Raw genomic sequence first — 10380 nt, forward strand, 5'->3', positions numbered from 1 at the left:
TGGTTTTGTTTCTCTCTTTTTTATATGTTTTAATACACCACATTAAAAATTGAAGTGAGATTTGTTACTTCAAATGCCTTATGTTATTGTGTATTTAATGAGGGCTGCTCTGAAAGTAATGCCTCCTATTTTATGCTGTTGGCCCACAACACCAGAGGCGGATGTTGGTGGTGTGGCAGTAGAGGTTGAACCTTGCCACCAATACCCCATTATGTTTTGTTGCTGTGTGACGCGTGGCAGCAGAGGGGCAATCGGACGGCACGGTATCTGACATGGAAGTGCGGATGAAGCAAAAGTATGGAACTGAACTCCTCCGTGCAGAAAAATGGCACCCACTGACGGTCATCGATGCTTGCGGAACGCTTATGGAGACCAGCCCATATGTGAGAGCACAGTGAGGTGGTGGGTGGTGCGTTTTAGCAGTGGCAAGAGAGACAGCGAGGCAACTCCACTGGTGAAGAGATTTACAGGAGCGGCATGCAGGCTCTTGTTCATCGCAGGCAAAAATACTGAGCTAATGGTGGTGGCTGTGTTGAAAAGTAGCATTTTGTAGCTGAGAACTGCTCAGTGAAACAGTGTTACTGTGCTCCTGATATTGGCTGTCGTTTCCATGGAAATACATAGGCGGCGTCACTTTTGGAGCAGTGGAGTGTGATTACCTGGCACCTGTAAGACGTGGCAGTGAAACCAGCTGACACATCAGCATGAACAGCGCAGCCTCAAGGTACGCTCATACTTGCTACCAGGAGCCAACAAATCCTCCTCTCACCTCGGTAGCTGCTTTCTGTGTGAAAGACGAGGACAGTTTGGGACTGCTGGGCAAATGAAATCCAAAGACTTCGCTGTGGGGAGGAAATTTTTTAAAATTTATTGATAGATTGATTGATTCTTATTTGGTAGCTGCCATGATTACAAGGATCCCTTCTCAGCCCCCTGGCCATCTGGATTGCTTTCTGCTACACTCTCTTCTCTTCATCCTCTGGTTGTAAGTACTTCTCCTTACTTCCTGCTTGAGCAGGAAAGTGAAGACTTGGTCTGTAGGACAGCTTGCAAGCCTCCAAGTTTTGCAAGGATCCAAGTTTTAATGCGAGTCATCTTGCTGACGATGGATGGCTTTGCAGGGGCAGAGAGAAAGGGCTGCAAGCTAGTCCAATGGTGATGTTGACTGCTGCCTTTGAATTCTCGGCACCAGAACTGTCCCAGCTGCCAGAGAGTGGACTGCCAGGTGGGCATCATCTTCCAAAGGCTAGAGGGTTGCGGCAGAAGGAAACAGAGCTGAGATGGAATCGACCGACCTGCAGAGACCCGCCAGCATCCCCTCCAGACCATGCCAGCCCTACCTGTTGCTCTTCCATGTCCGCCATGAAGTACAGTCTTGTTTTGCACACAGATGGAGTGGTGGCCTGGAAAGACCTTGAAGAAAAGCCATGGTCCTTAGGAGCGATGCTTAACGATCTGGTATGGCCGTCAGTGGAACTACATGCTGTTGCTGACTGTCCAGTCAACCAATGGATCTGTATCCCCATGCAAGGGAATGGCTTTGTAATCCGAGTCTTAATCAGAGTCATGTTGACAAGGACAGATGGCTCAGCAGGGCCAGCAGCACAGTGCTGCGAGCCAGCTCCGTCGTGGTTTTGCCTGCTGCCTTTGACATCTCTGGATTATTTCAGTTGCCACAGAACGGACTGGCGGGTGGGCGTCATGTAGAACAGGCCAGAGGGCTGCAACGGAAGAGAGCAGATATGAAACCCCGCAAGCTGCAGAGGGCCACCAGCATCCCCTCCAGACCATGCCAGCCCCAACCACTGTTTTTCCTGGCCAGGAGGAACACCTGAGACTGAGCTGGAAGCCACTGCTCAGGAGCGCCCCACCTGCGCCAGGAATGTTCCTCTGCCTCTGCAGCATTTCTTTGCAGTTGGCCAAAGCACAGCTGCACGCTGCCCAGGCTCTGCCCCCTGCACCCAGCCCCAGCACACGCAGCACTGCCCTCACTCACCACGGCAGATTGCATTCAGTTTCTCCTGACTTTGTTCCCCGGAGTGCTGCATAGCCAACCCTAGGGAAAGAGCTCTCATCAGACCCCCACTCCCCAACACGCCGCCAGGAGCACAGACTGCAGCCCCGCCAGCCCTGCTTCTTCCCCTCCCTTCCCGCAGGCAGGGACGGTGCCCAAGAGCGGACCTGAGCAAGGCCCCCATCGGGGCTACTAGCGTGGGCAAGGTGTATCTGGGGGCTGCAGGGCTGCACCTGGCTGTCAGGGCAGGGCCCAAAGAGGGACCCAGGGTTGGGCTCACCAATGAATTCCACAGCCTCATATCGCAAAGACACCTGAGAATAATCCTTCAGGTATGACAGATTCTGCCAAAGATATTTATCCGCCATCTGCCTGTTCTGCTGCAGCTGGAGAAGAACACAAACAAACATAGGGCTTGCAGACTCTCTGCAGCTGCTGGTGCAGCTCCTTCTGCCAGCATCTCCTTCCGCAGCACTGGTATGGGGGCTATGTGGCTGTCCTTACCAAACACTTCTTGATCTCCATTTTATTCTTTCTTTTGGCCAGGCGCTTGAGGTTCTTCCACTTCAGGAACTTTGCACACGCTACGAGGGTTTCCCCAGAGGCCTACAAAGCAATTGGCATTGGGAAATGGTACCACAGACACAAATCCCAAGAGCTCGAATGCTTGCCAAACTTGCCCTCAATTCCTAGGCCACTCGTGGACTGTCAGCACACCCTTGCCTGCATATTGGTCAGGTCTGAAATTCATACCTTGGCAATGCTCGGGGTCTCATCACTCATCCGAAAGACCAGAGGGAGCAGGGCGCTGCGCACAGTCTCCTTCATTTTTCTCTTTTGACACGACTCTACAGTGTCCATCAAATCTTTGAAGAGGCAGATGGAGCCTTCTCGCACTTCACTTGCCACCTGAGGGAGAAGGAGGACCTCAGCAACACTCTCACTGCCTGTGGTGACCATGAGCATAGGCGTGGCTGATCTGTAGGGAGCAGCTTTGGAATCACATACTACACAAAGGCACCTCGTGGCTGTACAAAGCAGTGCAACAAGTTTCCAGCACAGGGTGCCTGTGCCTGAGAGCGCTCCCCCAGCCACCCCACCAGCTCAAAGCAGAGCTCCCTGGGCACCAGATGGAGCCTTCTCGCACTTCACTTGCCACCTGAGGGAGAAGGAGGACCTCAGCAACACTCTCACTGCCTGTGGTGACCATGAGCATAGGTGTGGCTGATCTGTAGGGAGCAGCTTTGGAATCACATACTACACAAAGGCACCTCGTGGCTGTACAAAGCAGTGCAACAAGTTTCCAGCACAGGGTGCCTGTGCCTGAGAGCGCTCCCCCAGCCACCCCACCAGCTCAAAGCAGAGCTCCCTGGGCACCAGGACAAGGGGGACTCAGGGCTGGCCCTCGGCAATGCCCCCGGGGCACACGCTGCCTGTTTGGTTTCCGTCTCCCTGCTACAGGACCTGGGGATGGCACTGGTAGCAAAGGAAGCACTCAGCAGTCTCCAAGTCACCCTTGGCAGAAGATGCTTTGCACAGGAGCTAGGCTGGGCCCCAGCACAGGGGCCTCAAACCACTTCCAACAACCAAGTTGACAGGGAGAAGGCTGGCTGGGCTGCAGACCCCGGCAGATATCCCACAAGGGTCCAGAGGAACAAAGACAGAAGGCTGAGCATGCATGCGCAGAGCTCAGCCTCTCGCAGCTGACTTACATGATTGAAAAGAGGCAGGAGCTTCTCAGCCAGATTTACAGCAATGGCAGTGGCCTCACTCTTGCCCAGATGAGTCATCACATTTCTGAAGATAGTCAGCACCTTCAGAGCAATGGGCGTGTTGCCAAACTGCAGGGTCTTCATGACACCTGGCAGCAGGTCCCTTATTCTTCTTGCCTGTACAAAACACATAGTTTCTTTTGAATCAAGAGGGCAATGGCTCTGATAACAGGGCACCACACACATGCCTTGCTTGCTGGCAGCTGCCACTGAACGGAGGGCAGGAGAGCAAGGAATCCGTTTCCTCTGCTCAGCCACCCCCTTTTCCAACAGGCCCCCAGGTAACCCATCTGGAAAGCTCCTGGAAAGCTCCCCAGGCAGCACCAGGCCCCACCACGGCCATCACCCCAACTCCTGAGTCTCAGGCAAGGCCAAGGCACAATGTTGCCCACCACCCCAGCGCCAGGCTGCCAGCAGGAGGGCTTCATTTGACTAGGTCCTGCTCACCGTCTCAGGTCTCTCGGACAGCAGGACAAGGCCTCTGAGCACCAGCCAGAGTAGCGGCAGGCTTTGAATCTTGAGAAGCCACTGGAGCAGCACTGGGTTACACAGCTCTCGCAGGTTCTCTTCAGTGGGATGCATGACCTGAAACAAAGGCAGCAGTGAGAGCCAGGCAAAGGCAGCAGGACTCCCTGCACCCTGCAGCCCCTGGCTCCTCTGGCAGCTCAGGGCAAGGCACTGGGGCTGCGCTGGCTGGTCTGGGGACAGCAGTGGTTTTGGAGGGCCCCACGGTCCCTCTTTGCCACAGACCCAGCACAACACAGGATGGCTTTTGGGCCTTCTCCTCCTGCCCTCTGACCCCCTTCTTGCTCTCACACCTTTGAGGAGCGACTGACCAGCAGGAGCTGGCACAAAAATGGCACCAGACGTGGGTGGCCATGAGCTCTTCCTCTCCCTGGCCTGCAGCCTGCTCAGCCTGTGCGGAGTCCCTGCCTGTCGCTGACCCCAGGCATGGCCCCAACTTTGCTACTGCCCTGCCCCAGTTTTCCAGTCTGGGAGCAAGGCAGGGCGAGGCAGGGATCTGGGCAAAGAGAGCCCTGAAGAAGAGCACGGTGCCACCTCTGGTAACTCACAGTGAAGCGAAGGAGGCCCAACACCCATGTGGCGACGTTAAAGGTCCCACACAGCTCGCTGTCTTGGAGAATGCTGCACAGTTCTTCCAAGATCCCCTCTGAAGTTGCTGTCAAGGAAAGCATTCTTTTCCAGATGTCCAGGGTGGTGCTACAAAGAAAGAGCAATGCTATGTCAGCAGGGCTGCCTCAGTGTAGCAGAAATGCTAAGTCATTGCCTGAAATGGTGACTGAGCATTTGGTGGAAGGCAGGGCCAACCCAGGGCAGCTCAGGTGCAAGAAATGCACCTGAGTCACCTGAGGGGGTGGAGCCAGGATCCATCTTCTCCCAGACCTCCGTGAATGGTTAGCAGTGGAAGCAAGGGTATCTCCCTGTAAAGCTCAGGTTTTCCAAAGCTAAGCAGCCTTTTTCCTTTGTGTCTGCAACCATGGCTACTGCACATGAGCTTATGCTCACTTGCTGCAATCTGGGACTCTGGTAACCCACTGTCATTGCTGTGTTTTCCATCCCATTAGAACATTACACTCAGCCACAGCGCCATGGCTCAGGCAGGCCCGGCAGGCCCCAGGCTGTGCTGCAGCCCTGGTCTGCCGCTCCGTTTGCTTGAGGAGGCCGGGGGACCCAGCCTGGGCAAGCAGGAGGGGTTGAGGTGGCCTTCCCCGAGGGGCAGGGCAGGAGCTTGATGGGGGCTCTGGGCTGCCATGGTCAGCGTTGGCTGCTGCACCCTGAGCGGCCCACCAGCACTGGAAAGCACAGTGGGATGGAGCGCCTGCTCCTCAGGGGTGTCCTGCAGCCCTCCTTGGCTCTGGCAGCAGGAGCGTCTCTGAGCCCTGCTCTTCTCAGGGAACAAACATGCGGGGCTGTCAGGGCTGGTACCTGTCACACTGGGGAAGGTCGGTCAGTATGCTCCTCAGCACATCCCTGGGAAATTGGATGGTCAGCACATCCAGCACTGAGAAGAGGGTCTGCTGAAGGGATGCGCTCTTCCTTCCCAGGCTTCTCTGGATGAATTCCAGAATCTTTGGCACCTGGTGGGAGGGCATAAGGAGAATGCTGCTGCTGCTGCTGCTGTACTGCAGCCATTTGTCCCCCTGCCACTATTACCGCCATTCCCACAGCTCTTTGCTGCTTTAAAATGGCTTTGGATGCCCAAGAGCTGTGGAGGGCAGGGCAGGGCACAGCAATGCAGCCTGAGGCTCCTTACATCCATCATCCAGGTGGCAGGGTCTTGTAGAATCACATTCAGCATCAAGTTGGCCCACTCTGTGTCCTCAGTGCAGCACTCTCCAATGCTCTCAAGGGTCATGCAGACGATGTCTGTCCTCTGAGAAGGCTCTAGGGATTTTGCGAATGGCTATGGCGAGAAGGAAGGAATGGGGAGGAGGAGACGTGTCAAACTGAGTGAGAGAACAGGGTGTGGAGTGGGAGGACCAGAGGAAAAGGAAAGATGAAGACCCTTGCTTCAGGGTAAATGCATGCCAAAGACTCGTCTCCCAGCTGTGCCCAAGCTTGTGTTACAGGTACTCCTGAGCCGTAGGCTGCACTGGGACGGAGGGAAGGGGAGACAGCCTGGCTGGAAAGTTCCTGGCTCCTTACCTCCTGCCAGGAATTGCTGGCGATGAAACTGCTGAGCTTCCAGAGTCGTTCCATGGCCCTTGCCTGCATAGTTTTGTTTTGGCTACTGGCAAAGTGTAGCAGCAGCTGTGAAGAGAGAAACTACTGATGCCCACTCCAGCAGAAGCAGTATTGCTGAACTCCTGCCTGGAATCATAGCATCCATCCAGGCTTCCCATGGGCTGAAGCCAAGCCATTCCTGGGACTACTGCCGCTGAGGTCCCTTGCAGGCTTCTGCTACTGCCCATGTTGTTCCTATGCAGGGGGCGGTTACTCTATCAAAGAGGACTCTGGGGGCAGAGATGTGCAAGAGACAGACCTCCAAGGTATTCCGCAGCTCCTCACTGCTGGAGGTACGATTGGTGACCAGCAAGATCTGCAGCATGTTGTCCATAGCATGTATGGTCTGCAAGGAGAACAACAGATTGTGAAAGTCTTTCAGACCTCCCTGTCACCTCAAGGAAAGTGCTGTGAACCTCTCTGTCTACACAGAAAGGCCTGGGAGAGAGAGGCCCCGTGGCCGCAAAGCTGCTGTGAGCAGACCGGGCTGTGAGCATTGGGTGTTGCCAGGCCCATGGCAAGAGTGAGAGGGAAGGGGGAGAGGGTGGGAGGTTCTGGGGGAGTAGAGCCAAGAGGCTGGCTGCAAGGTTCATTAGTAATCTCTGTATATGAATAATCCCAGAGGCGTGGGATCTCCAGTAGTTCACCGGGTATACATACATGATTGTAGAGGTGAATGTTCAAGGCCTGTTTCGGTGGAAGGTAGAAGATGGCTTTGAAGCACGCATTTAAAAGAGATCTTATTTCATCCTGTGCAATCGCCTTCACTCTGCTGCAAACAGAGAGACTGTGTGTTGGGAGCAGTGCCTGGATGCCGAGACAGGGGTGGAACAGGTCCTCCCCTGGGCAGGGCTTCCTGGGAGGAATGTGGAGCCCTGCTGGGAGGCACCTCCTCCACGGGGCTGGCCCTGGCCGGAGGACAGTCCTGACGCCTCCTGCTTTGGGGCAAGAGCTGAGACTGTGCAGGGAGCTTCAGGGCTTCCTCCAACGTCTGGGGAAGCGCAGGGCAGGGGAGAGCTGAGGGCCTCCCTGCCCACATGGGGGATGCCTCCTGGCTCGGGTCAGGGCTGCCAGGATCGTGCCCTGGGGATGTGGTGGCAAAACCAGGGGCGGGGCTGGTACCTCATGGCGGCAATCGCAAGCATGGCTTGGTACCGCACTGCTGTGCGCAGCTGGTACGTTGACTCATTCTCCAGCAGCTCCTGCAGAGCAGAAATGGGATAGGACCTCACGCTGGCCAGCAGGGCCACAGGAGCCCCAGTGCCCCCCACCAAGCACCAGAACGCAGAGGCACCCTGCGTCCCGCTGTTGAGATCTCAGTGATACCCACAGTCCCCCTGCCCAGCCCTGCCTCTCAGGGTGCCAGTCCCTGGGTGGCTTTGACACCTCCCTTGTATCATCCCCTCACCTTGACTTTCTTTGCCAACTTATTTTCACGGCAGAAAACAGCCAGTTTCTTACACAAAGCCTTGTTATTGTCGACTTTGCAAATGGCGCAGATGCTCTCCAGGAACACCATCTTTAGCACGTTGTTCTGGGGACCACAGAGACAAGGAGGGAGTGTGAGCTGGGAGAGCCGTGTCCAGGAGGCCCAGAGCATCGCTGGGTTTGGAGCAGTGAGGGACGCCTGGAGGGCAGCAGTTCTGTCCAGCCAGCATCCCTCCTGCAGCCTGAAGGCACAGCCAGAGGGACCATCAGGGGATGCAGGCACAGCTGAGAGTTTACCTTTTTTGTATTCTGGAGGTAGTACTCTATTTTCTCCATGGCCTCCTTCTCATTCTCCCCTATCTCCTCATTCTGCTCTTCAGAGAGAGACAGGCTGTCAGCATCTAACCAAGGAAGAGAGTGAGCAGTGCTGTAGAGGGGCCAAAGGCAGGCGCGAGCAGAGGAAGGAGCTCTGCCCTCTCCAGCCCTGGGCCCGCTCCCCTGGCGCAGCCTGCCCGTGCCTGTCAGGACAAGGGGGCACTCGTTGCCCCAGCCGTGCCCACCCCGCTGGGGACCCTCACTCACCACCATGGAATGACTGCACCTCAGTCAATTCGTAGGGCTCCGATGGAGGTCTGCTCTCCTTGGGAGCTCCACTCTTGGCCCAGGCCACCCTGGGGCGTCTAGGAAGTCTCCACACCATCCTGTGGGATGAGGGCTGAGGGTGGGGAGGGGGCAGCCGTGGGACTGCCAAGGGTAGAGTGAAACGACGTGGGCTGCGCTCGGGGGCTCCTCGCCAGACCCGCACACTCCTGCCCTGTCGCCTCGCTGTCCTGCCGGACACTGCGGGGCCGCCGTGTCGGTGCCGGCTATGCCTGGGTGTCACAGGGACGGGTCACAAAGGGCCCCACTGTGACCCGCTGCCCCGCCCGGGCGGGGCTGGTTCCGGGCCCCCGGTTGCAATGGCGTAGACCAGACTCCCCAGGGGGAGGGGATGTGTGCGCCTGCTTATCCAGAAAGCTTTGGAAGTGGGCCTGAGAGCAGCTGGACTGCCCAGGCTTTCCTGTTTCTGCTGTGAGGCCAGAGGTGGCCGCAGCAGAGCAGAGGAGGAAGACAAAGTTTCGCTGTCACCTCAGCAGCTGTTTTGCTCACAGGCTTGTGAGCTCCAAGGCAGGAATGGGGAAACTTGGGCTGAGAGAACCAGAAAAGGAAAGCCCAGGAGGTTGTGACTCCCTAGTGTGTGACACAGGGAAGCTGCTAAGAACTGACAAGGAGAAGGCTGGGGTACATAACATCATTTTTACCTCAGTCTTCTCTGATTACTGCTCATCACAGAGCCTTCAAATGTATGTTTTGATAGGAGGGGTTTGAGAAAGGAATATCCCTTCCACTGTAAGCAGCAATCAGATTCATGACCACCTGAAGAACCTGAACATCCTGAACTCCATGGGTTCCGATGAGTCCTGAGGGAACTGGCTGATGTAGTTGCCAAGCCTCTCTCTATGAGATTGGAAAAGTGACAATCGGGTGAAGCTCAAGGTGACTGGGAAAATGACAACATCAGACCCATTTTTAAGAAGGGTAAAAAGATAATCCTGGGAATTATCAACCTGTCAGTCTGACCTCTATGCCGACAAACATCATGAAACATTCTCCTGGAAGTTATGCTAAAGGCACATGGAAGGCAGGGAGCTGGTACAGGAGATGTAGCTTCACCATGGGCAAATCCTGCTTGTGCAAGCTAGTTTGCTTATTGTGATGATGTCAGTGCATCAATGGACAAGAGAAGAGCTACTGATGTCATCTATTTCAACTTCAGTAAGGCCATTGACACAGTATGATAGAATCACAGAATGGCCTGTGTTGAAAGGGATCTTAAAGATCCCTCCCTAGTTTCAAATCCCCTGCAATGGGCAGAGTCGGCAACCAGCAGACCAGGCAGTCCAGAGCCACATCCAGCCTGGCCTTGAATGCCTCCAGGGATGGGGCATCCATAACCTCCTTGGGCAACCTGTTCCAGTGTGTCACCACCCTCTGGGTGAAAAACCTCCTCCTAATATCTAATCTATACCTCCCCTGCGGGTCTGTTTAACACCATTGCCCTTTGTCCTATCACTATCAGCCCATGTAAACAGCTGTTCCCCCTCCTGTTCATATGCACCCTTAAAGTGCTGAAAGGCTACACTGAGGTCTGCCCAGAGCCTTCCTTCTCCAATCTAAACAAGCCCAGTTCCCTCAACCTTTCCTCACAGAAGAGATGCTCCAGCCCTCTGATCATCTTAGTGCCCTACTCTGGATTCACTCCAAGATCTCCATGTCCTTCCTGTACTGGGGGCCCCAGGTCTGGACACAGTACTGCAGATGAGGCCCCACAGGAGTCGAGTAGAGGGGGACAATCACCTCCTTCTCCCTGCTGGCCACCCC

The 10380-nt window shown here is 55.4% G+C and overlaps 1 protein-coding gene across 1 annotated transcript; it reads right to left on the reverse strand.

Annotated features, from left to right (window-relative positions):
* Positions 1-1487: 1487 nt before the first annotated feature.
* LOC149912887 (uncharacterized) lies at positions 1488-8680 on the reverse strand. The gene is made up of 17 exons (XM_090130951.1): positions 8542-8680; positions 8257-8360; positions 7940-8065; positions 7654-7733; positions 7192-7303; positions 6791-6877; positions 6454-6558; positions 6062-6211; positions 5734-5885; positions 4860-5007; positions 4234-4371; positions 3727-3903; positions 2768-2923; positions 2519-2620; positions 2295-2400; positions 1997-2056; positions 1488-1721 (listed from the first exon to the last, which is right to left on the reverse strand). The coding sequence occupies exons 1-17, from the start codon at positions 8657-8659 to the stop codon at positions 1588-1590; spliced, it is 2055 nt and encodes a 684-aa protein (XP_089987077.1). The 5' UTR covers positions 8660-8680; the 3' UTR covers positions 1488-1587.
* Positions 8681-10380: the final 1700 nt, after the last annotated feature.

Source organism: Phasianus colchicus, chromosome Z, assembly GCF_987193195.1.
Source record: "Phasianus colchicus chromosome Z, bPhaCol1.hap1.1, whole genome shotgun sequence".
Classification (NCBI taxonomy): Eukaryota; Metazoa; Chordata; class Aves; order Galliformes; family Phasianidae; genus Phasianus; species Phasianus colchicus.